General features: G+C 41.3%; 1 protein-coding gene across 2 annotated transcripts in view; it reads left to right on the forward strand.

The window, feature by feature from the left end:
• CSMD1 (CUB and Sushi multiple domains 1) overlaps positions 1-27,577 on the forward strand; it is a 1,951,187-nt gene that overhangs the window by 1,377,109 nt on the left and 546,501 nt on the right. The window contains exons 1-3 of one of the 2 annotated variants that reach the window (XM_045086170.1): positions 12,487-12,880; positions 13,927-14,051; positions 25,014-25,135. In XM_045086170.1, coding sequence (XP_044942105.1) covers positions 12,534-12,880; positions 13,927-14,051; positions 25,014-25,135 — 594 coding nt within the window. In that variant the 5' untranslated portion in view covers positions 12,487-12,533. Of the gene's footprint in view, positions 1-12,486; positions 12,881-13,926; positions 14,052-25,013; positions 25,136-27,577 lie in introns of those variants that run through there. The other variant, XM_045086171.1, reaches the window with a different exon arrangement.

Below are 27,577 nucleotides of genomic sequence, written 5' to 3' on the forward strand. Positions count from 1 at the left end.
ACAGAAATGCCTTTTTAAGGACTGGGTGAATACTAATGCTCTCTACAGTGACTTTGGGTAATGCAGTTTATTTCTCTGTTTATTGGTTTCCCCATCTGTAAAAGAAGGAGTTGAAATAGAAGACTCGAGGATTTCTGAAGTCTGATAGATCTGCAAAGCTCTGTCTGTGTCTCTTAGTTATAATTCTCCTTGGTCTCTTAGAGCATACAGTTCTACAAAACTACTGTGATGCTACTAAGGGGTACCAACATCCTTGGGGCCAAAGGAAGCATGTGAGTTCATCATCATTGATACAGAGAAGAGTTGTCAACTTTAAGAATATAAACGCAGTGAATGCTAAGAAATTAACCAGTGCATATATTATTTGGGGTCATTCTCCTGCTCCCCAATGTTTCCAATTCACTTAAAAAGTCCTCGGCATCTCTGGTCACTTGCTTCTTTGCCTAATGCACTTCCACCAAAAAAAATGCATCCATGGAAAGAATGAATGGAGAGTTCGTGTTCATTGATCGCCACTAGATAGAGAGTGGCCAGCCACCGTGCTCTTAACTGTCCCCAAAGATTCTGAATTAATTGACTAGGAATATGGCCTAAGCGTTAGGATTTTCTTTTAAACTTTTAATTTTGGTAAAATGTATTTAACATAAAATTCACCATCTTAACCGTTTCTAAGTACAGGGTTCAGCAACGTTAAGCTCATTCACGTTGTGCAACCATCTCCACCATCTGTCTCCAGAACTATTTCCTCTTCCAGAACAAAGCAGTAACTTCTCATCCTCCAGTGCCTCTATCCCATAGAAACCATGTTTTGTGTTTAAGAAGTGGATCCCTCCAGCTACCTCAATATTTGGATTTTTTAAGTGCCCATGTGATTTCAGTGTGCAGACCAGTGAACGGCCACTGGACTGCCTGATGTATGTCAAACAAAGTAAGTTATTAGAGACAGATGGCATAACCAACCAGAAGGGCTCACACTTGAAAACAAGCATTTAAGATCATGTATCTTGTTTGAAAAAGTGTGTATAAATCTCATTATTAGAAACCTCTTCCAATAACTTGTCTTCAAAGGCATATATGTGTCTGCAGAAGCTTAAGAAACAAGGGTTGCCAACTTGATTTCCCCCTGCAAAAATATTGCCCAGTCATGGCCTCCATCAAATAATGTTCCAGGGAAAAATAATAAAGAAGTAAGTCCTGTGAGCAGCTTCCGTGAATGAGCAGGGATTTCAGGGGCACCATGATGGAATACTACTGGAAACCAGAAAACAAAGTCTAGAAGTGAATATAGGCACCACTGAGCTTTTCGGAACTTCGTATTACCAAGCTAGTTTTCCCAAGATCACAAGAGGAGGGTTACTGAAAAGCTTCTGCTTCTGACTGGAAAGGACCTCCTGGCTCTGAACACACAAGGAGACAAAGAAAATGGGAAAAGAGCCTATGGAGAAGTTCTGCCATTGAGCATCCAGATCCCCTCTCCACCTGTTTCTTTCCAAAATGCATCCTTTGTAATAGTGTGGACCTGGCTTCTGGTTCTGCAGGGATGGTGGGTGGGTGGTGAAGAGGAAGCTTTACCGTTTCTACTCTGTTGGACAGGAAGCCCTCTTGTTGGGCAAATGGCAGATTCCCATGATCTTTTAGCATCCTTGGAAGACTGAAATTAAATTGCCTCATGGGAAAAGTTACATGCCTTCCTCTATGTCGTGCTTCTGATGGCTGGTCGCAGTTTGAAGATCCCTTGCCAGTTGAAGGCCCTTTGTCCTGGCATTGTGGTTACTCATCCCCTTGAAGTGCCTTATGTTCCAATCATTGTTAGGGGTCTTTGTTGCACAATTGTTAACATACAGCCTCTAAAAACGATATGAAATATTAGTTTCTGTTCTTTCCTTAGGCTAGAGGGATCCATCTACTCTGTGATGCATGTCTAGTGGTGCTAAATTGCCTCAAGGTTTGAGGAGATGAGTCTAGAAATTGTTTCTATAAAAAGAAAAAGAAATGACCCAGAAATGATACATTATATGTGAAAATCAAAAGGGTAACAAAAGACATTCCAAAATTCACAGTGGCTGTGCATTGATCTCTCTGACAATGGCAATATCTATGTCACTGTGCAAGCCGTGCACTTTGATGGCATCTTAGGCACAAGTGCCTGGGTTAGCACAGATTGTCCTTGTAGGCTTTCAGTCTCCTGTATGAGGACCACATCTTTCTTGAAATGGAGAGCGGCCAGTTAAGTATCAAAGGTCCTTTCTGAGTGGGCAACAGACTCACTCATTAGAGAGTCAGTGGGTTTATCTGGAAGTTAGTTATTTCGGGGACAGTATAAGCTCAATGCTAAGGTCTGGGAGAGATTTCCAAGTGAACAAAACACAGGGCATTCCCTCAGGATCTTTTGTTCTTGGTACCTGCCTTCTCTGGGTGGCCTATTTGCCCAGACTCACATTATCTGGACTTGGGTGCTTTTGGTTAATGTTTCTCAAATGACACATAGAAGGGAGCATTAGAAGAAGAAAGTTCCTTATCAAAGAGAGAGGAAGTAGCAGGGCTGAAGGGCAGGAAACCAGAGTTGTGTGTCTCTGGGGAAGAAACTCTGGGCCAGCGGGGAGTGGGACACTTGCCGAGGTTTTCAGAAGAGCTTCGCAAAATCCCATTGTGGACAGACCTGGCTGTCTTCAGTTCCCAGAACAAACCATCTACTCTGAAGCCAGTAGGGCTTTCTGTGAAGTGTAGGTTGGGGAGTTCAATTTAGAACACCTGCACTCATTTTGGGAAAACAAAACAAAACAAAATAGTAAATAAATTCTGTGTATTGTCTTTTTCTAGTAGTAACCATTTTTTTTTTTTACCCTTTCACTAAAGGCAAAATGTGTTGTTCTCCCATAGCAGAGCAGATTTAGTTAACGTGTTGTGCATTAATTGATTAACTACCTCTTGCCCCCAAGAGCTCATCAGTACAACCTTCTACTTTGCACAGTGCCCAGTGCGTAAAAGGCTGACCATAAGCAGTTGTCAAGCCGAGGCAGGGAAGGCAGAATCAAGGCCAATAGAAGAGGGGGAAGAGCAGCTGCGTTTCTTTGCCAGCATTATTTCTCAGTCCTGCTTTACTGGCGGATTTTCATGCATGGGAACGTGGCTTCTCTTCATTCCTTCAACACGTGTTTTCGAGTGTCTTTGATGCGCCTGGCCCTTCTCTGGGCACTGGGGACATTTATGAATAGGGTTAGAGCTTGAGTCTCACCATTCTAAAGATGCTGAAGGACATTAGAATTACTCCTGACAGTTTTCCTCTCATTTCTTTCCTTGGATCAAATACCATTTTTTTCTTCTTTTTCTAAAGTTAGGAAATACCTTCAAGTCATTCTAATTTGGTTTTCTAGAAAAATGTTTTGCACCCTCCTCTAGAAACCACTGGAAGAATTAATTTTATTTATGGGAGGTAGTCAATTGTTAATGATTAAGAAAACCCGAAAGGGGAAAGAGGCAGAGAGCAAAACAAAAGCTGAGATGGGGAGAAGCAGGAGAGAGACCTGCATATGAGAAGGATATCGTATTATTTGCGAAGTTAACTAAAATGTGTATAGGAGACTGAATTACAGGCTCATGAGTTCAGATGTACAGCATGAAATGTCATTTATACTATCATTATTATTTTTGAACAAATCCCCATTTTGCCTGTGTCAGAAAATTTTGTGTATTCATTGTTGAAGCTGTGAAAATCCATGATGTGTCGATTCATTAGGATTAAAGTCGATTGCTTCCTTCCTTCTCCTGCCTTTACATCCCAGCAAAAGGGGGGAAGAGACATGATGTGTCCACCTCATCGGTGCCCTGCGGATGGCCACCGCGTTCCCCCCAAGGCTCTGGCAGGATGCGCACCCTCCTCCTGGCTGGTGAATGACTTCCAAATCTATGGCCTCCGCAGCCAGCACACAAGCGATGTGAATGTTTGGGGGTGCACTGCTCTGTCATTACAGGGGCCCCATCCTCTCCATCTTAATTGGGCTAGCCGTACTTCCAGGCTGTCCCCCTGGAAAGGCTGTACCGTAGGACACAGACCTCGCTGTGTGGTCAGAGCTGGAAAATGAGAACAAGTCTGGGGTTACCCTGGGATCCGCACAGAGAACACTGAAAGACGCTGTCTGGTTCCATCCCCATACTCCAACTTGGTTCTTGGTCCAAGGCACGGCAGGGAGTCATGGCCGCATGTTTCCACAGCCATGACATAGCCTCCCCTCTTGTCTCTGCTAGCGTTCCCTGTCCTTCACTGCTCCAACCTGGATTTCTGCTTTCAACAAAGAGGCAGATTCTCTATCTACCTATCATCTATCTCTCATCTATCTGCATCTGTTGATCCACCTATTGATTCAGAAAACTCCTAATGGAGAAATTGGTTTCTTCATTAGATTTGATAGAAGTCAACCAGTATGGGTTGAGGAAAGATGTGGGATCTCTCTATCCAGATGGTTTATATCTCCTGTAATTCATAGACAGTTAGATTTTACATGTCTTATTTTGGATTCTGCTTTGAACTTTAAGTCACCTCAGGTGTTTTCTTCATTTTTAAAAAAGACTTAATTTATTTATTTGACAGAGATCACAAGTAGGCAGAGAGGGGGCCACACAGAGAGGGGGAGCAGGCTCCCTGCTGAGCAGAGAGCCCGATGCGGGGCTCGATCCCAGGACCTTGAGATCATGACCTCAGCCAAAGACAGAGGCTTTAACCCACTGAGCCACCAAGTGCCCCTTCAGTTTTTTTTTTAATCAGAAATAATTATGGTACCAATATTAAATTAATGCACAGCTATTATTTAGGGAAACCAAATTTGGAAATAGTTCTTGTTAAAACGGAACCATATTTAGAAATAGTTCACTCACCTCAAAAGACTTTTCAGATCACGGTCGTTAAAGTCAAGTAGATGGTGACAAATGAAATGTCTTTGGAAATCAGAAGTTTGACTGATGAGCTTTTCAGAAGAGCTAAGCACTGAAGAACTAAAACATTTATTTTCCCTGTTCTATTTAAAACACAAGATATGCTACTTTTGCTGTGTAACTTAAAATTTGCAACTTAGGTATTTATTATCTATGTACAATATATCTTGATCTTACACAAATTCAGTTCTCTGTTATTTCTTACACTTTCCAACTACTAGCAATTGTCAAAGTTGTTCAACACAATTAATCTCAGATGTTCTAAATTTACCTGTCAATGAGAAGGTATTAATAACTTCTTTTTTCTGGAATTTTCTTCTAAGAGTTCTTTCCAAAAAATCAACTTAGATTAGGTTGGGACCTTGATACATTTTAACTTTTTATTAACATTTGCATCTTGGATACCTAGAGTGAAGTAGCACATAGATGTTCAATAGAAATGTGTTAAAAGAATGATAAAATGTGTGAAATCTGAGATTTTCGTAAATAGAAGGAAGGGGAGATGGGTCCGAACACAGAAATAAGAGCTGCTTTCAGAACAAAATTTTTGGATTTATTGCATTTATTCACTATGGCTTCAGAGGTTTAAACAAAAGCCAGTGAGCAGAAATTATGGACAGATATGTCTAACATGCATGCCTGTTTTAAATAACTGGCAAGACTGACAATGAAAATGAAAATTAGGTCTAGAATTTGATTTTTACACTTTTCACTTTCAAAGATAAGATCTGTTAAGTACCTAAAATCAGTCCATAGAGTTCTAGCTGCCCTGGATAGTTGGTGAGAAGGGGCTTCCTGGATATATAAGCTTGGGGGCTTTTATATACTTTGTCTTCTCTTAAGTAAGCAGAATACATTTTCTCATACTTAATTTCAGTATCCTGAGAAGCCCCTTTAGAAAAGAAGCATGCTAACTTTTGTTGAATCCAGAATTTTTCAAGTTGGCTCCCCCTGATGTGATGATTTTTGAAGACAATGACCATCCCCAGAGTGTTATTTAGAAGTGTGGGAAATTCTGACATAATTTCACTTGGTTACTATTCACTCTGAGATCACAGGCGAAATGGTTCCCATAAGCAGGCAGGGACGGCATTAGCTCACTTGCCCGCGCTCTTGCATCTGTTACTAACTGTATCCATGCACGTGAGTCACTGTGCATCTTTCCCCACAGACTCCCTGGCATTCTCATTTTTGTCAACATGAATTTGAGGGTCTATCCAATAGAAAACATATGTAGAATTTCCTCTTGTAATACGCTTGTCTGATACTAAAACTACCACACTCAGCTCCATGCCAGACAAAGGCTTAAAGGAAGGAATCGCGTGTGTTCGGACCTGCGGTGAGTCTGGCACATTTTGTTATGCACCTGTTGAATCCTTGTTTTGCAACATTTTGTTATTCCTACAGCCTTAGAACATCAGGTTTGCAGATGCGCCTCTGGAGCCAAAATCAGGTGCCATCCAACTTTAGGCTGGATGGATTGCTTTTTTCTAGAACAAATGATTCTTTTCCCCTAAGGTGTTTTTCTGAAATAGCATATCACTCGCCTTGTGAATGTAATATTGTGGTAGTAACATAGAATTTTTATACTTGAATAAAAAGCATTTTATTTTTTAATCTTTTTAATGACATATAATGTATTATTTGTTTCAAGGGTACAGGTCTGTGAATCATCAGGCTTACACAATTCACGGCACTCACCATAACACATACCCTCCCCAATGTCCATCACCCAGCCACCCTCTTCCTCCCCCCACACCCCCCCCACAACATCAGTTTGTTTTGTGAGATTAAGAGTCTCTTACATTTTGTCTCCCTCCCCAGTCTCATCTTGTTTCATTTAACATTTCTTTCCCCCACAAATCCCTTCCTTACCTCTCAAATTCCTCATATAAGTGAGATCATTATAACTTTCTTTCTCTGATTGACTTATTTTGCTTAGCATAATACCCTCTAGTTCCATTCACATCATCGCAAATGGCAAGATTTCAATTTTTGATGGCTGTGTTGTATTCCATTATATATTTACACACACACGCACACACACACACACACACACATCTTTACCATTCATCTGTTGATGGACATCTAGGCTCTATCCATACTTTGGCTATTGTGCACATTGCACCATAAACATTCGGGTGCACATGCCCCTTTAGATCACTATGTTTGTATCTTTAGGGGAAATACCCAGTAGTGCAATTGCAGGGTCATAGGGTAGCTCTATTTTCAACTTTTTGAGGAACCTCCATGCTGTTTTCCAGAGTGGTTGCACCAGCTTGCATTCCCACCAACAGTGTAGGAGGGTTCCCCTTTCTCCGCATCCTCGCCAGCATCTGTCATTTCCTGACTTGTTGATTTTAGCCATTCTGACTGGTGTGAGGTGGTATCTCATTGTGGCTTTTATTTGTATTTCCCTGATCATGAGTGATGTGGAGCACTTTTTAATGTGTCTGGTGTTGGCCATTTGGATGTCTTCTTTGCAGAAATGTCTGTTCATGTCTTCTGCCCATTTCTTGATTGGATTATTTGTTCTTTGGGTGTTGAGTTTGATATGTTCCTTATAAATTTTGGACACTATCCCTTTATCTGATGTGTCATTTGCAAATATCTTCTCCCATTCTGTCTGTTGTCTTTTGGTTTAGTTGACTGTTTCCTTGGCTGTGCAAAAGCTTTTGATCTTGATGAAATCCCAGTAGTTCATTTTTGCCCTTGCTTCCCTTGCCTTTGGCGATGTTCCTAGGAAGAAGTTGCTGTAGCTGAGGTCAAAGAGGTTGCTGACTGTGTTCTCCTCAAGGATTTTGATGGATTCCTTTCTCACATGAGGTCTTTCATCCATTTGGAGTCTATTTCTGTGTGTGGTGTAAGGAAATGGTCCAGTTTCATTTTTCTGCATGTGGCTGTCCAATTTTCCCAACACCATTTATTGAAGAGGCTGTCTTTTTTCCATTGGACATTCTTTCCTGCTTTGTCAAAGATTAAATGACCATAGAGTTGAGGGTCTATTTCTAGTCTCTCTATTGTGTTCCATTGATCTATGTGTCTATTTTGTGCCAGTACCATGCTGTCTTGAAGATGACAGCTTTGTAATAGAACTTGAAGTCTGGAATTATGCTAACATTCCTCTAGCTATTTGGGGTAGTTTTTGTTTCCATATAAATTTTAGGGTTAAGTAATCTATTTAAAGTTCCATTTCTTTGAAAAAAATCAATGGTATTTTGATAGGGATTGTATTAAACGTGTAGATTGCTCTAGGTAGCATAGATATTTTCACAGTATTTGTTCTTCCAATCCATAAGCATAAAACATTTTTCCATTTCTTTGTGGCTTCCTCAATTTCTTTCATGAGTACTTTATAGTTTTCTGAGTACAGATTCTTTGTCACTTTGGTTAGGTTTATTCCTAGGTATCTTAGAGTTTTGGGTGAAACTGCAAATGGGATCAACTCCTTAATTTTTCTTTTTCCTTTCTTGTTGTTGGTGTAGAGAAATGCAACTGACTTCTGTGCATTGATTATATATCCTGACACTTTATTGAATTCCTGTATGAGTTCTAGCAGTTTTGGAGTGGAATCTTTTGGGTTTTCCACATAAAGTGTCATATCATCTGCAAAGAGTGAGAGTTTGACTTCTTTGCTGATTCAGATGCCTTTTATTTCTTTTTGTTGTCTAATTGCTGAGGCTAGGACTTCCAGTACTATGTTGAATAGCAGTGGTGATATTGGACATCCCTGCCATGTTCCTGACCTTAGGGAAAAAACTCTCAGTTTTTCCCCATTAAGAATGATATTTGTTGTGGGTTTTTCATAGATGGCTTTGATGATATTGAGGTATGCACTCTCTTTCCCTACACTTAGAAGAGTTTTGATCAAGAAAGGATGCCATATTTTGTCAAATGCTTTTTCAGCATCTATTGAGAGTATCATATGGTTCTTATTCTTTCTTTTATTATTGTATTATATCACATTGATTGATTTGCAGATGTTGAACCAACCTTGCAGCTCTGGAATAAATTCCACTTGGTCCTAGTGAATAATCCTTTAATGTACTGTTGAGTCCTATTGGCTAGTTTTTTGGTAAGAATTTTTACATCCATGTTCATCAAGGAAATTGGTCTATAATTCTCCTTTTCGATTGGGTCTTTGTCTGGTTTTGGGTTCAAGGTCATGCTGGCCTTATAAAATGAGTTTGGAAGTTTTCCTTCCATTTCTATTTCTTGAAACAGTTTCAGGGGAATAGGTATTTATTTTTCTTTAAATGTTTTGTAGAATTCCCCTGGGAAGCCATCCGGCCCTGGGCTTTTGTTTGTTGGGAGATTTTTTGTTTGTTGCTTCAATCTTCTTACAGGTTATGGGTCTGTTCATGTTTTCTGTTTTTCCTGGTTCAGTTTTGGTAGTTTATGTGTCTCTAGGAATGCATCCATTTCTTCCAGATTGTCAAATTTGCTGGCATATAGTTGCTGATAATATGTTCTTATAATTGTTTGTATTTATATGGTGTTTGTTGTGATCTCTCCTCTTTCATTCAGGATTTTCTTAACTTGGATCCTTTCTTCTTTCTTTTTGATAAGTCTGGCCTGGGTTTTATCAATCTTATTAAATCTTTCAAGGAACCAGTGTCTAGTTTCATTGATCTGTTCTACTGTTCTTTTGGTTTCTATTTCATTGATTTCTGTTCTAATCTTTATTATTATTTCTCTTCCCCTGCTGGGTTAAGCTTTATTTGCTGTTTTTTTCTCCAGCTCTTAGGTGTAGGGTTAGGTTGTGTATTTGAGACATTTCTTAGTTTCTTGAGAAAGGCTTATATTGCCATATGCTTTCCTCTCTGGACTGCCTTTACTACATCCCAAAGATTCTGAACAGTTGTGTTTTCCTTTTCATTTTTTTCCATGAATTTTTAAAATTCTTCTTTAATTTCCTGGTTGACCCATTTATTCTTTAGTAGGATACTCTTTAGTTTCCGTGTATTTGAGTTCTTTCCAATTTTCCTCTTGTGATTGAGTTCTAGCTTCAGAGCATTGTGGTCTGAAAATATGCAGAGAATGATCCCAATCTTTTGTTACCAGTTAAGACCTGATTTGTGACCCAGGGTGTGATATCTTCTGGAGAATGTTCCATGTGCACTAGAGAAGAATGTGTATCCTGTTGTTTTGGGATAGAATGTTCTGAATATATCTGTGATGTCCATCTGGTCCAGTGTGTTATTTAAGACCTTTATTTCCTTGTTGATCTTTTGTTTGGATGATCTGTCCATTTCAGTGATGAGGGTGTTAATGTCCTCTACTATCATTGTATTATTGTCAATGTGTTTCTTAGATTTTGTTAATTGGTTTATATAATTGGCTGCTCCCATGTTAGGAGCATAAATATTTAAAATTATTAGATCTTCTTGTTGGACAGACCCTTTAAGGATGATATAATGTCCTTCCTCATCTCATATTATAGTCTTTGGCTTAAAATCTAATTGATCTGATGTAAGGATTGCCACCCCAGCTTTCTTTTAATGTCCATTATCATGGTAAATTGTTTTCCACCCCCTCACTTTAAATCTGGAGGTGTCTTTGAGTCTAAAATGAGTTTCTTGCAGACAGCACATTGATGGTTCCTATTTTTTTATTCATTCTAATACCCTGTGTGTTTTGGTTAGAGCATTTAGCCCATTTACATTCAGGGTAACTATTGAAAGATATAAATTTAGTGCCATTGTATTGCGTATAAGGTGACTGTTATTGTATATTGTCTCTGTTCCTTTCTGGTGTACTACTTTTAGGCTCTCTCTTTGCTTAGAGGACCCCTTTCAATATTTCCTGTAGGGTTGGTTTGATGTTTGCAAATTCTTTTAGTTTTTGTTTGTCCTAGAAACTTTTTATTTCTCTTTTTACTTTCAATGACAGCCTAGCTGGATAGAGTATTCTTGGCTGCATATTTTTCTCATTTAGTGCTCTGAATAGATCATGCTGGTCCTTTCTGGCCTTACAGGTCTCTGTGGAAAAGTCTGCTGCCGATCTAATATTTCTACCATTGTATGTTACAGACTTCTTGTCCTGAGCTGCTTTCAGAATTTTCTCTTTGTCTCTGAAACTTGTAAGTTTTAGTATCAGATGATGGGATGTGGACCTATTTTTATTTATTTTGAAGGAGGTTCTTTGCACTTCTTGGATTTTGATGCTTGTCCCCTTTCCCCAATTATGGAAGTTCTCTGCTATAATTTGGTCCAATGTACCTTCTTCCACTTTCTCTCCTTCTTCTTCTTCTGGGATCCCAATTATTCTAATATTGTTTCATCTTGTGGTATCACTTATCTCTCGAATTCTCCCCTCATGGTCCAGTAGTTGCTCATTTCTTTTGCTCAGCTTCTTTTTTCTCCATCATTTGGTCCTCTGTATCACTAATTCTCTTTTCTGCCTCATTTATCCTAGCAGTAAGAGCCTCCATTTTTTATTGCACCTCGTTAAATCTTTTTTATTTCAACTTGGTTAGATTTTTGTTCTTTTATTTCTCTAGAAAGGGATTTTATTTCTACAGAATGGGATTCCCTAGTATCTTCTATGCTTTTTTCAAGCCCTGCTGGCACTTTGTGTCATTCTGAACTCTAGTTCTGACATCTCACTAATGTCCATATTCATTAGGTTCCTAGCAGTCCGTACTGAGGTGAGTTTTTCCACATTGTCATTTTATCCAGATAAGAATAGATGAATGAGAGAATGAAATACTAAAAGGATGACAATGACCCCAGAAAAATATACACTAACCAAATCCGAAGAGTCCTGAAACTGGGGGGAGAAGAAAGAAAAAAAAAAAAAAAGAAAATATGATTAGGCTGGTGAGTAAGGAAGAGGCACATACTTGATTTTGGGTTTATTTTGGTGTGTTAGGTGAAATTGCTTCCCAAAATTTTAAAGAAATAAAAAGTTTATACACACACACACACACACACGGATAAAAATGATGAAGGGATGGAATATGAATGTAAAGATGAATATTAAAAATAGATATTAAAAAAGGAATTGTTAAGAAGTTGGGTGAAAAAAGAAAAAACAAAGGAGAAAATATGACCAGCTTGGAGACTAGAAAAAAGCCATATGCTGAATTTAGGGTATGTTTTGGTTTGTTAGAAGAAACTGTATTCCAAAATTTTAAAGGAAGAAAAACTGGTATGTATATAAACAACAACAACAACCACCAAAAAACTAAATACCATTAAGGGATAGAATATGACTTTAACAAAGGAAATTTTAAAAAAATTTTAAAAAAGATATTGATAAGATAAAAGAGATAAAATAGGTCAAATAGAAAAGAGGAAAAATTAGAAAAAAAGATAGAATAAGAAAAAAATACAATTAAATAAACTTACCTTTGCCAGAGTAAAGGCTCATGGGAAAAAGCCATGAATTGTCTGCGTTGCTTTCCCCGCGGAGCTCCTCTGTGGCCGGACGGTCTGGCCGATGTCCTGCAGGAGGCGCTGTTGCCGGGATTCTCACGTGTCTTTGCCGGAGGCGGAACTGCGCCGCCCATGCCGGGGGCGGGGCTACGTCACTGGCTCCGTTCGCGCTCGGAGCTTCTGTTCCCTGCGCGCTTTCCGTAGAGTCCGGAGGCCGGAACGAAGATGGCGGCCGCGCGGTCTCCGCCGGAGGAGCCGAGAGCTCAGGCCGCTCCTCAGTGCGGCCTCGGGGATGCGCCGTCCGTCCCTCCGGTCTCCCCGGTCTCCCCGGTCTCCCCCGGCTGTGACCCGGCGCGTCTGTCTCCGGCGTGGCCCGTGTGGCGTCAGACTGAGCCGACTCCTGCCTCGGCCTCCCGTCCGTCCCCCAGAGGAGAAAGGCGAGGGTCTCCCCAGATCTGCCTCCTGTGGGGCCCCCGCGCGGTCCCTGCTCTGCCGGGGGTGACGGTTCATGGCACCTCCTCGGCTCCGTGTCGGCCCGGCTTCCCCGCTCGCGGCCGCTCTGCTGCACTCAGGTACGCCCCGTGTCTGACCCCGGGCGGGCCGGACCCGCTTAGTCTCTGAGGTCCTGCCCCCGTGGAGCCGACCTCTCGAAGCTCCGGCTTGGTGCCCCGCCGCGGGCCGGGGGCGGCTGACCGAGGCTCCCCACCGCGGTCCGTCTTCCCGGGCGTCGCGTGTCCGCGCCCCGCCGTCCGGATCGCGGCCGGTGCTCTGTCCCCGGAGTCGCCGCTCTCCTCCTCCTCCTCCTGCGGGGCTGGCGGGCGTCCGGACGTGTGATGACCCAGGACTGATCTGGGGTCACGGGAAACTCAGGTCTCCTGTTCCCAGCATAGAGATTGTTTCCGCGGAGACATTTCCTCCCTCCTGCCCTTCTTTGGGAGAATTTTATTCCATTTCGTTGTAATAAAACACTTCTCGTGAGGTCCATCCCGAGTCCTCCGAAAGTCCGCATCCCTGTTGACTTGGAGGCTCATGTTGCGTGTCGGGTCTGCAGGGCTTGTTCATCTTCGTAAAATGACACTTTTTGACAGTTGGTTAGTCACACCCCATGCCTGCTCCCCCCAGGCTCCTGGTAACTCCTCCAGCCCTTCATTTTAGGAGTTGCCTATTTTAGGCCCGTACCTAAGTGGGGCCCTGCGGCACGTGACTTTCAGTGTCCTGAGACATTTCCCTTACCTGGACTTTCTCAATCCCTGTTACTGTAGACATTTATTCGCACAGAAGGACGGCAACATTGTTTTATTGTCAGGGTTTGCAACTGTTTCTCTACACCCATGAAGTCCGGTCACTGCTGTTATTTCGTCTATTTTGCAGATAAGAAATGAAGGTTCATACATTTATTTAGCTCTGAAGTTGGCACAACAGAAATTGGAACCCAGGTCTTGAGACTCTATCCCATGCTACATTATGTGGTTATATCTAAGAATAATCTCTAATGCATTGCTTGAAGTGTGATATGGATTGGATGGCGTAAGGCACTCACGGCACTATGCTGATTTTTTTTTTTTTAAGAAGGCTTCCAAGAATAATTTGGGTTGTTTTGTTTTGTTTAATTGCTTAGGGTTGGTGCAAATGTACAGTTCTCCTGTGAGGACAATTATGTGCTCCAGGGATCCAAGAGCATAACCTGTCAGAGAGTCACAGAGACGCTGGCTGCGTGGAGCGACCATCGGCCCATTTGTCGCGGTAAGATGCACGCACTGGTGTCCTCGCCCTGCTTCTGTCTTCTACCACAGTTGGCACATTTTGTGAATGCGCGGGGAGACTGAAGGGCAGAGCAGCCTCGTTTATGTGTCATACAGACAAAGCCGAACAAAGCAGAAAATGATGCATGTTTTCCTAGTGGTGAAGGTAGAGAAGATATATTTCTTTGAAATTGGTTAGCCAGCAAGCATGTCCAAGGATATTAGTGGTTTTGAAATTTCAGAAACTATGGGAGCGAATCTAATCATTGAGATGCCTGCACACAGACTTACTCAGTAGAACTTGGTACTCGCCTATATATATACACAGCGTTTGCATATTATGGAAATAGGTTATGTAACCAGATCCTTCGGCAAGTTTTATGCACGCCCCTGCAGATCTAAAAATGCTCACCTTTCAAGGGCAGTGAGGTTAATTCTTGGGTTTTGATGATACCAGTGAATAAGGGAGTTGTCATCACTCTCCTGAGTTAATATTTCACTGATAAGTTATCTTAAACTCATCTCTGACATAGCAGAGCTGAAGATGCTTCATCATCATCCTCCCAGATGCCAAACTTTGACTGGTCACTTCCAGGAAGCATCGGAATGGTCCTACCAGAATTATACAAACCACAGTCAAACCAGCAGAAAACCGTTTTGGCTGTTTTAATATTGAAAATCACTAAAAATCCAAAGAAAAACAAAGGTTTGATTTTGGTTTTGGTTTTTACATTTTGGCCATAAGATAATTTATGTAAAGTGTTACTTTTAAAGGAGGGTGTGGGGAAGCATGAAGTCAACCAAGGAATAAGAAGCAAAGTTTCATATATAAGCATATCTTATGCCTCCTTATAGCCTTTTTAAAGTGAAAAGATTCCATTTTATAAATTTTAAAATATCAGATGCATCCTATGAAATCAAATACAGTGCTAGCTTTATCTTAGATAGACTATGTTGCAGGATTTGCTCTCTTGTTCCCCTTACCTATAACCACTTGAGGGTTTATAGCCTGTGGGAAATGCACCTTCTGACCTCCTCATGCACCCTGAGGACAGACTGTTGTCTGTGTTCTGGCTGAAGGAGGCTCTTTCCTATGCTTCTTGGAGATGCACCATCCTCTGGTTAAGGAAACATGAATTCTGTGTCCTTCTGCTCTTTGTCATTAGACTACTTTGTCTAATCCTAAAGTGGCAGTGCTTGGCTTCCAGAGGAACTACAGCAAAAACCATGTTCCTACCAAGTGATGGTAATGTGTAATGCTCCCAGAAATAAATGAGGGCTAATTCACTGGTATTATTTTTTTCCCCTCAAGGGGAGAAAATGTTTTTATTCTTTAATGTTTTCCTTACTCTTCTATACCAGAATCATATGTCATTATTTTAAAAACCCAAACTATACAAAGCTAGGAAATGTGCATTCATTTTAAATTGATGTTTTGGAGTCGCATAAAGGAAATAGGTGTGTAGGCTATTATTGGATTCTTATCTTATTTCTTAATTTATAACTTTTTTTTTTTAATTCCCTGAATTTCATCATCTCATGAAGCTCAAAACACTCTGTTAGGATCTTGGTCCCCACTTACAACCTGACTTGGTATCAAACACCAAACACCCAGAGGCTCTCACCTCTTAGAAGACGGGGCCCCCACCCAGGCTGCGGGGGGCGGGGGGGGCGGGGGGGTATCCTTCTTCATTCTCCACCTCCAAACACGTCACTCTGAGATAATTGTACACGAAGCTTTTAGCTTCCTGTTCTCACAGATTCTCATGTCCTACCAATGATATTTTAGAAGAGAACGGCTCTCCTTCCGCATCTTTGTTGTGTGACTCGCTGGCCTTGTTTTCTGTGAGAGACCCGCCGCTCTCAGACGCCCAGCTCCCTCACCCAGAAGCACACAGCGTTCACCTCCAGCATCCCCTCTTTCTCCTCCCAGCTGGTGACCCCGTGGTCTTGCCTGAACTAGACGCACCTTCAGTTCTGTGGAGTAATCCGGTGGTCCTTGTTGCATTTAGTTCCTGTCCATTCACTTTTTAGCTTTCTGAAGGGATGAGCTCTGGTAGCGGCAAGTAAGCCTCAAGAAGACCTTTCCATGAAGGATGTATGTATCCAATCCCTATACCTTAACCTAGATTGTGTCTAGGGAACAATAACAATCAGTGATTTTTTTAAACTGAACTTTTTAAGGAAATTATATTTTAGCATATTAGGAGTAGTAAAACATTATACAACCAAAAAATTTAAATTGAAAGGCGTGAAGCATTCTAAGAAGGAGAATTTGAGGTACACTACCTAGAATTAGGTGATGAAGTCTAGGTGACAAAAATCCAAAACCACAAGGAGCTTCCACCAAATGGAAATCGTTTCTCTCTCATAAGGAAGGTAGGAGTCAGGCAGTTCAGGACTAGAATGGCAACTCTGTCTTAGGGATGAAAATTTCCTCAACACCCACCTTGTCAGCGTGTGGTCAGGCCCTCCTGCTCATGGTCCAATATGCCGTCCAAATCCCAGGTAACAGGACACAGGGGTTTAGAGGAAGCAGGTAGAGGCCCAGCAAGAAATACCAGAGGTATTTCTGCTCAGTACCACTGGCCAAAGGCATTAGGGCATCCGTGGACTGGTCCTTGAGAGGATTGTTTTGAGGAAAGTCTAGATTCGTGCTCTCCTCTAGAAATAAAATACAAGCCATATATGTAATTAAAACTAGCTTTAATTTTGAGTCTGGGAAGTCAAATATAGAGCAAGCAAGTGTGTTTCCATGGAAGAGAGGGGATGTAGACATTAAGTGAAACGGCAGTTGTTGCCAAGGGGGTGTACTTCCTAAGAAGGAGGTGGGATGAATCACCGGACAGACGTCATGACGACGGTTCTGGTTCTGTTTCTGTTTTACTGGGTGAGGGTTGTTGCTGTTTCTTCCCTAAATCACCTGCACTTTCTGTGAATGAGAGGGCACCCGTGGTCACTCAGCGTTCTTTCACACGCGTTGGCATTTTTGTATCAGTGCTGAGTTTAAGCAGTATGGATTAAAAAGTCTGGAACATTGTCAGCAGGACTACCCCAGTTTCTGGACTGGAGAGGCTTATCTGGGAGCATCATGGTTAAGTAGGAAACCTGCGCATTCCCCTTCTCCACCCTGCACTCCCCTTCTAGCTACATGGTTCTCCAACAAGAGGTCAGCCTTCTTGTTCAAGGCCAGCAGGAACACACCCGCCTAGTCTGGTAAGCAGAGTCTCCTACAACATCAGGTAATCACCGTAACATGGCAGGATCAAGTACTCCTGCACAGAATGGCCAAAGGCATTAGGGCATCCGTGGACTGGTCCTTGAGAGGATTGTTTTGAGGAAACTCTAGATTCGTGCTCTCCTCTAGAAATAAAATACAAGCCATATATGTAATTAAAGCTAGCTTTAAAAAGTCTACTAGCAGATTAAAAGCCAGTAAAAAGCAAATGTGAAACAGGTGAAATTAATTTTCATGACGTATTTTATTTCACACACTATCCCACAGATATTATCCTTTTAATATATCGTCAATATAAAGATTATATTATAAGAAAATTATTTTCTTATATATTATAAGAAAAAAAAGTTCTTTACCTTCTTTCTTTTATTTTCATGCTATGACTTGGAAATACAGGTGCATTTTAAACTTAGAGCACATCTTGGCTCAGACTAGCCATGTCTCCCGTGTTTAATACTCACTCTGGCCAGTGCCCACTATGGACATTACAACCCTAGCTTCTTAGCTTGGCCTGTGGGAAAGCAGTAACACCTTTATGGATAGGAAGAGAAGAAATAAGGGCAGCGAGCCGTGGCGTGTTGCTGGACGGCGTGCCTCACTGGAGAGTGCACTTTCTTCTATTCAAATTAGTAAGTTTTTCATGTGGGTAGTATTTAGGAACTCTGAGTCTGTCATTGTTCCCTTCATTAAATAGTGCATTTACTTACTGCTAATGATGGGCTTATCAATTATAGGAGAGTGGGGAGGAAAACAGTTTTTAAGTGGAAATTTAAAAAATAATTAGGGGAGATTTTATAACTATTTCTGTGTAAAGGTGGCTTGTGATATCTAAAATGTAGGGGGAGATGGCTGCCATGAAATGTAGTGATTTTTCAAATACCACCCAAAAGAGGCTGTAGGAAATGTTTCTTAGCTATCTGTAGGTCCCAAACAACAAGTGGGATTCTCTGAGTTCATTTTCCAGTCTTTGCTCTCACCGTAATAAATAGTAAGTAAGAAGAAAAAGTCATGGTTTGGGTTTTCTTGATTTGTTCTGAGCCTTTAAAGAAGCCTTTAAGGAGGGCACATGATGTGATGAGCACTGGGTGTTATACAGAACTGATGAGTCTTTGAACATTATATCAAAAGCCAATGATGCTCTATACCTTGGCTGATTGAATGTAAATAAATTAAAAAAAAATAAAAGAGCCCTCATATTGATCATCGCAGCCAACATGTTCTAAATTCACCATGTCTCAAAGGCAATAAAATGCCCCTGGTCTGAGCTTTGCACCCTTCTGAGATTTCGGATGGATGAATTAAGGACTAGTTCTCAAGGTTCCCATCTTCATGAAGAGTCTCTAACTCTTTAGTAATTACTGTGACTTCTCTAGAGAAGGAAGATCTGATGGGAGCATTTGATAAATTGTCATGAGTCAGAAGTGATCTTTCACATCTGGACACTGGTGTCCTGAGCCAATGCTTACTTTAGCTAATTACCCTTGAGGATGGGGGGGTGGATTACCTTTTCCTCCTGTTACCAAATAGATGAATGGTTGTCATAGCTTGATAATTATACAAGAGATTTTGTTTGAGATTGTGCTTACTTTATTTAGAGATAGGAAAACGATTGTGGCTTTTCACAGGATAAAGTACTGTGCACTGTGTAAACGTACATAAAATATCTTTGCCAGTAGACTTAAAATAAGCAAACAGACAAAGGAAGAGGACATAGTTTTATTATATTTTTTTAAGTAAAGTGTTTCAGCTTGGCATTTCATTCCATCAATATTTACAGGGGTTTAGTGAGAGAACTTCCTTTAAGACTCATGCACTCCGATCTGTGGAATTAGTATTTTTAGTTGCTCACGGAGTTGGAAGAGCACTTAAGGAAAGCAAAGTATCATTTGCAGTTGTAACTTTGGTTACATGGAAGGCAATTAGAGCCACAGGGGGTCACAGAAAAAAGCTGTTGGCTTTGGGACTCTGGGTTAGGCCAGCTAAGAATGACCTTCCGCTTTACTAAGTTGTCATTTACCAAGAACTTCTGTAGTTTATTGTTTCCTACCCATATTCTCCGTCCACACAGAAATGACTTGTAAATAGTAGTCAAAAGGCCACTTATAACTGAATGAGCACTCTTCGTTATGTCAGATTTAATTTTAAGATGATACTTTGTATACTGATTATTTTACCAGATAGCTGTGATCTCAGAGATTTAAAGAGACATGCAGACTTCTAACTTTTATTATAATCCCAGAGTACGGGGGAAAATTTCTCTTGTTGCTTCTAGACTCCCCAAGGTTTTATGGTTTTCAGTTAAAGTCCACTTGGGTAAAAAATATATTTTTATTAGGTTATTGGAAATAATAAAGCTGTGTATTTTTACAGTCCTCTCAAACTATGTGGACATAAAATGACTTGAACACTAATATTAATTGGTGCTGATCACATTCCTAGGACATGATCGGGAAGTTTCTGACTTAGCCTCCTCTCATGAGTTGTCCTTTTACCTGGACACTTTCCCCAGGTGTCCACATGGCTGGCTGTCTCTTGCTCCTTTTTTCGAAATCATCTCTTCCAAAATCCATCTGTGGCCACCGTCTTCCCAAGTAAGCCCTTTCCAGATACTCCTCCAGCCCTTACTCAGACCTTCCTAGAAAGCTGCTATGTCCATGTTAGATTAGATGGCGTATGTCTGTGCCTTGAATTGTCCAAGGGAGGCAGGGGTCTCGGTTCCGTTCTTTCTCTGCTATATTGCCCATGCCTGATACCGTGCCATTCTCCCAATAAGAAGGTCACACGTATTTCTGCAGTGCAGAGCCGGTGATGTACTGGGCCGCGCGCTGAGTGCCTGCCTTGATCTCCTTCCTTCGGTCCCGACAGCACTCACAGGTGGACTTACTTTGATTATACCCATTGAATAGACTGAGGGGTGTAATATGAAATAAATTAAGATTAGATGTCTAAGGACTACATAAATCAGGCTTGGAACTAAGCTGTGATGAGGAAAAGCAACTCCTAACCTCTCGGACATGGGTTCTTTGCTGTGGTTGACAATCTGGAAGTAACCATAAAAGCCACTGTTGGAAACAGTGCTTTCTCCTAAAAACATACAGGAAACAGAGTATCAGATATAATATTAATGTGCTTGAAACATTCTTCAGATGTGAGTCTAGGTAACCTCTTAATTTAAATTTAGTCAATTAGAATATTCCCCTCCAATTAACTTGATTAATTAAATGGTTACTATAGAACAGTACCGATTCCTGGAACTGAATTTACATAAGTAGACAAATTATTACTTCATATTACATAAGATAAATTATGTGAAACAAATATGGTTTGTACTTAATAAATATTCAGTGGTAAATGGAAAAATGGCATATATTTACATTCAAAATCAGCCTTTTTCTCCCTGTCCACTTTCTCTCTTGATGTATTTTCCACTTTCATTTTGGGAATTCTCATTTAATTTTAAAACCATAAGACATATAAGTAAACTTTGAGCTTCCAAGTTTAGAACACAGCCTCTGAGTAATACTAGCTCTGCATTAGGTCACAGCAATTACCCAAGGCCATTTAAAAGCATTATTAAGCATTTAAGTGTGTATTACTTTATATTAGATATTGTATTTCCAGGAAATCTTGATAAGGGAGAGACTTAGCAGGAGTAGAAAGTGGAATTCAACTATAATATGTATAAACATAAACATTTACATTTCAACTAAGGGAATATTTTTAAATCTTTCTATAAAATCTTGTTTGATATTACAGTATTATCATTACTTAAGTATGTTGGCCAATGAAATACTTTGGGGACCACTGAATGCTTGTTTAGTACAGAAGCCAGTGCTGGGGAGGAAGGCCCCCCCTCCTTCAAGGACGCTGGGCAATTGCTCTGCCGTCATCCCGACAGCTTTGCTAAGCTAACGGGTTTGTACTTGTCTGAAAAGCTATGGGATCCATGCCCAGCGTGCTCTGAGGAGTCAGCTAAGAGTCCAGGAGTGGAAGGACACAGGCCAGGTGACACACCTTCAGAGTTTTAGCCATCCGAATCAGATAATGGCATGGCTTTTTGAATGTCCACAGCACTGGTCGAGTTCCTCGTCAAGGACAGCAGGAAAACCACTGGCAAAGCAGCACAAATGTGGTTTGCGGATAAACTGGAACCAGTCATCCTCCTACAGAGGGTTCTGCATGCTGGGCTGATGGCTCAGCTCCCTTCTTCCTTCCTGCCCTGCAGGCTGGCCCCTCCCTCGTCGTCTCACAGAACATGACCTTGGGGAGAGGTCAGGGTGCAGAAACACACAGGGAACATCCTGTCGCTCTGTAGGGTGTGCTGCTTGCCCGTGGGACACGTGCCAGTGGAGCACTCACTCCTCCTTCCCCTGTCCCTTCAGGTGTGCTCTTCTCTGGCTCTCCTTATTCTGCACAAAGATTAGGTTTTAAAGATGTATGATAGACAGAGGATCTGAAGGACCTTAGCCTTCCAATGCTTGACGCTGATGAGGAAGAAATTTGGGGTGTGACACAGCAAACGGTGTGGCTTACTTGGCCCTAACATTCAGGGAGCTGGCCGTTTCGTATAACCTGCCACAGAACCACAGGATGGGAAGAGAACCCCGGGGAACAGACAACCACAGGAGATGCAAAAGATAATGCCCAGTCTGCATGGCAGCCACTGTGTGGCCCTGGATAACAATCCATAGAGTCGTGATTCAAAATGCATCATTCTTATTCAGTAAGGATCTGCACAAGGATGGTTGGACCGTGAGTGGTTGCCAGTGGAAAGTCTGAAGGTTATCTGTGATTGGCAGGAGGGCCCTGATAGGAAAAGTAGCACCGAATGAGTCATTAGTAATTGGTGTGATGATGGCAGTGTCATCATTTGGGGAAGAAGCAGATGATGGGGATGGAGAAGACTTAGAAGGATCAAGTCTGTGATACTAGCTAAGGTTCTAACAGAGGATCTAATCCTAAAACAGAGGATTAGAATTAAATAACTATAGTTAGATCATATTATTTAGAGTCATTATACTATTTAAAAATGACAACAAGTATTTATGGGGAAAATGATCAAATGCAAGGAATTGTTCTAATTATCAAGACAGAATACACCACGTATCTCATTTTTGCTGATTATTTTGATGGCTTGATTAAAAGTACGGGTTAAAAAATACTTAAATTTAATAGATTAGAAAATGCATTGAAAAATGGAGATACATTTCTAAGACAAAAAAGAAAAAGAAAAATTACTTTATGAATGAATCTGACAATTTCTGGTGAAAAATGTCTCTGAGGCAACTGGATTCATCCCTCGCTCTATGTGAAACACAGTTCTCAGTATGCATGAAACTCTGGGAAACGTGCTGCTTTCCTATAAATATTTTACTAATGGTTATCTCACTGAAATATATGATCACTAAAAATCATATTTCCCCAAGCAATAGTAAGATGAATTTCACGGAAAGCTGGTAGGCAATTTGAATAAGTCAAGTTAAGGGTCAAGCTTCAAAGAAGACAAGTGGGACGCGAGGCCGTTGAAGGAATGTCAGATTTGGTGAACTTTCTAGCAGAATGACAGCTGGGGCTAATGGCTGGATGGGCACAAGTTGTTAGTGGGAATATAACAAATTAGTTCCCCACTGTACTCACTCACTCACTCTTTAGGAGTGTTGTTTTGAAGTTTGAAATCCTTAGAATGGCACCTAGATACTATTAATTCAAAATTAAGTAAAAAAAAAAAATCAAGTAACAGAACATTATTCTTCCATTAGCCTTTTGATGTGAAATTGAGCCAGGAATGAGCATGTTAGATAAAGGTATTGCAACTCGGGCGCCTGGGTGGCTCAGTGGGTTAAGCTGCTGCCTTCTGCTCAGGTCATGATCTCAGGGTCCTGGGATCGAGTCCCGCATCGGGCTCTCTGCTCAGCGGGGAGCCTGCTTCCTCCTCTCTCTCTCTCTGCCTGCCTCTCTGCCTACTTGTGATCTCTCTCTGTCAAATAAATAAATAAAATCTTTAAAAAAAAAAAAGATATTGCAACTCCACGCTTATTGATGATAACTTTTCTTCTGAGGTTTCCTCATGAGTGCTGTTGTTAAGGTGCTTTAGGAAGCTTTCCCGTCTGAAGCTCACGATCTTTTCTGAAAACATGTTCCTAAAACTAGAGTCCTTCAGTGCCGAGGTGGAATCATATGTGGGCAGTTAGCTCTCCGTTGGAGGACCTTTTGAGCCAGGACACACCAGAATTTTGAAAACCAGACCATCTTTCATACATCTTCATCAAAGAAATCTTATCCATTTGCATAGTAAATGCCAGCATTTTAAATGTTGATTACCCCATGTTTTTGTTATTCATTGTATAGCAGATTAATTTTTAGCTAATTATTTTCAAAGTATTGAACCACTGAAAATTTGTCTACTCTCACATTTTTATGTCTGCAATTACGGACAGCGGACATGGTGCTGAGGATAAGGGAAAGATGTTTTCTCAAGGTCAAGAAAGTCACAACCCTGTAGGAAAGATAGCTCTGTAAGTTAATCATTACAATAAAGAACTATCATCAGGAATAGGTATGATTTGTCTCACTATTATGTTGATATGTAGAACAAGAAGTGTATATTTCTGGGGGCAATTAGGAGAAGCTCAATTAAATGGTTTCTCCTGATGCTTCAGCAATAAGATGGCCCTTGGAAGTCAGAATCCTGTCTCTCAGTTTTGTGACTGAATCTCCCAGAGCAATCCTTGACCTGGAGTGGGTGCTCAGCCAAGAAAAAGAACACAGGCAAGATGGGTCCTGACTGGGATTCATCGTTCGTTGGGTGACAGTTTAATCAGTTTGTGTAATATGAAGTCTGAGAAAAATGAACTCGAGCTTCCCTTACATGAGTTCTTTCTTGTGAAATTAGTTTCTCCTGCTCTTTTCTCAAACCCACTTCAAATTATTAATGTGAAGGCTGGGTTGCATTGCAAGCCGACACTTGATTTCTAAAAATTATCTATTGATTTGGAAAAAAAAAAAAACCAAAAACCAAAACCAAAAACAAACCTTTCTTAAAATGGAGGTCAGTTGAACTCCTTGTTTTATAGTAAAAAACAGTCATATTTGTGGGTTATGTCATTTCTATAGTTTGCTTGGTCTCTCCATTTAAGGTCCTTTTTTCCCTCTTTTTTCCTTTCAGAGTCCTTACGTCTGTTTTCTTTCTCTAAATTGTCGGCTCTATTTGAAGTTCCTGTTTGCACTGTCCTGTAAAGGAATTTGCATAGTTGATTGCAGAATAGAATCTAAAGCTTGAAAGAGACTTTGGAGATGATCTGTCCCACCACCCTCATTTTTAGGGCAGAAGATGAAATTGTCCTACAGCAGAGGGCATAGTGGGGGGTCTCCGGAGCCCCCTGCACTCTCTTGCCCCTCCACGACATCCATGTCCAGCTGCATGTGCATGCGGACTCTCTTTGAGTCAGAGTGGGATGGGGATGGGCCAGTTTGACTGCACACTGTCCATGGAGGTATCAGGAACATGGTCATTGTGTGAAAGGTCACGCCTTGGGTGCCGTTGCACGTTGCAAGTCCCAAACAAGGGTCCTGATGGCTGAGTAAACTTCCCTCACCAACTTGAGTTCATGAACCATTTTTTATCATACTTAGTGGTTAGCTAATTTGACGTTCCATGTTTCTGTTATGTCTTCACCACGCTGATCAAATGATGCAGAAAATAATACCATCTCTATGTGTTTCTAGCTAGAACATGTGGCTCCAATCTGCGTGGACCCAGTGGCGTCATTACGTCCCCTAACTACCCGGTGCAGTATGAGGACAATGCTCACTGTGTGTGGGTCATCACCACGACAGACCCGGACAAGGTAAGGCTCTCGGCGTCCACCCCTGCAAAGCTGATGCCATCAATACTCCAGCTCAGATGGCTGTTTGCGACACACAGCCGCACAGATGTCATGCACCCTCACTGTTCGCTGTTCGAACGGAAAAGCTCACGCTGCATTGGTGTAGATAGATCCACATTTATCAGAAAGCCCGTGCAGGATTAGATACAAAGTGAGTGTCCTTCATTTGGTTGCCTCCCACCGATCTGGAGGGTCTGTGCTCTCCCCCTCCCCCAGCTTTGCTGAGATATAATTGACATAATATTGTTTTACTGTAGGGTGTATAATGTAATTATATATGTATGTGTGCATGTATACACACACACGTATGTAGCAAAATAGTTAACGTATATCATCTCACGTAATTATAGTTTTTTTATTATTATTATGGTAAGAACTGTTAAGATCTGTTCTCTTGGCAAGTCTGGAGGATACGGTATGGTGACTGTGAAGGAAATGAACTCAGGGGAGAATCAAGAATGGGTTTGGGGGTACCTGGGTGGCTCAGTCGTTAAGTGTCTGCCTTCGGCTCAGGTCATGATCCTGGGGTCCTGGGATCGAGCTCCACATCGGGCTCCCTGCTCGGCGGGAGCCTGCTTCTCCCTCTCCTACTCCCCCTATGTTCCCTCTCTTGCTGTGTCTCTCTCTATCAAATAAATAATAACAAAAATCTTAAAAAAAAAAAAAAAGAATGGGTTTGGAGGTGGTGGTGAAGCCCTTACCTGAATGAGCATGTGTTCAGTCCCTCTGGGGACACCCTACCCTGCATCAGATTGTTCCTGTCTGGAATAGTATAGGTTCTCCATACTCTGAACCCGGGAACGGTCCTCAAGAACCAGTGTTTTTGTTTTTTGTTTTTGTTTTGTTTTCTTATGGGAAGAGATAATGGGTTTGGTTTTGGGCATAAAGAGAGTGAGGAGCCTGCTGTATATTCATTCAAGCGGACATAACTGGTAGATGTAAATTTGGAATTCAGAAGTGTGTTGTACGCTGCTGAGATCTGGGATGTGCATGAGGTCCTGCAGAGAAGCACGCAGAGTCAAGAGAGTCATGCTGATGGCGTGTTTTCCTCCCCGTGTCAGTTGGAGGGTGGACTGGGCTTCCACTGTAAGGAATGGTGGGATTTTTGCCATTCTATGTGTCAGGTAAAGAACTTCAAAGTACTGAAGGCCTTTGTGTGGAAGAAACAGTGAACCCATGGTGTTCTGATAGGATAGGCAGGGACTCCAAGCTAAATCGTCAGGAAACTTGAGTAAAACCCTTCCAGTGTTTTCAGAATTCATTTAAACCCAGATCACAGATGAATAATCATGAATACTTTTATCCTACAGATATACCTATATATCTGAGTTTCTATCCTTCCCATACATACTAGAATAATCAAAATCCCTATCTAAAAGGAAGCTTCCGATTGTCTAAACACCATTTACCTGACAGGCAGGAGACCGAGATCCCCGGGATGTAAACTACGCGTTAAAGATTTCACAGTGGTTTTGCTCCCACCGAGGATGAGGACCTGGGTGTCTTTTCACTGCCCTGTGATGGCCTTTCATTAGCTCTTCTCTCTGGGAGGAGGGTCACTTATGTCCGCACCTCCGTATTCCATTATCACCGTGAGGGGTGCCATATGGAAATGAAATCATAGGTTATTCAGTGTCTCAATATGATGTTTTTGGCTGTAGGTATTAGAAGAAGTTTTTAAGAAGCATTATTTCACATTAGAAAACGGCAGAGCCAGCGAGATTGCAGGTTTAATTTAGGAGCTCAGAAACGTTGTTGATGATTCCGATATTTCCTCCTCTGTATCTAGGGGGGTAACCCTACTTGTTTCTTCTCTGGGAGGGTAGTGGGTAGTGGGTAGTGCCCACCCTACCCCCCCTCAGGTCACAAGATGGCTGTGACATGATCATGGTCAATGAAGAGATGAGGCTTGTCTTTCTCAAAAATAGAAGAAGTTTTCTAGAATGTCCTAGCCGACTTCTCTCCAGACTTCTCTCTTCTCTAAATCAAATACCCATGCTCCAGCTCCCAGGGAGCCTGAGGAAAGAATTCTCTGGAAGCCAGAAGGTTGTGGTAATGGGTGTGCCTACCACATGCACACAAGCATAATGTCAAAGAAGTTTTTGTTATCATCAGATTCATATTTTGTTTATGATGCACTTTAGATCCCATTATTTTCCTGTTTTAGCAGACTCCAGTAGCCTAAAAATTGGTTAAAATGCTTGAAGTGTGTTCTTTGACATTTTGAATTTGATTTTTCAACTTGGCCCAACTCTAAAAAAAAATCAGTAAAATAATGAATGTATGCCATTTAGATGGACACATGTTTCTCATTTTAGAAGTTTCACGTTTCTGTCTCATCTTTGCTTACATTTACATGGACATTTCTCATTATTTCATACAGATTTTGTTGGTTCTGGACAC

Source organism: Mustela putorius, unplaced genomic scaffold (genome assembly GCF_011764305.1).
Source record: "Mustela putorius furo isolate JIRA1106 unplaced genomic scaffold, ASM1176430v1.1 tig00000905_pilon_pilon_pilon, whole genome shotgun sequence".
NCBI lineage: Eukaryota > Metazoa > Chordata > Mammalia > Carnivora > Mustelidae > Mustela > Mustela putorius.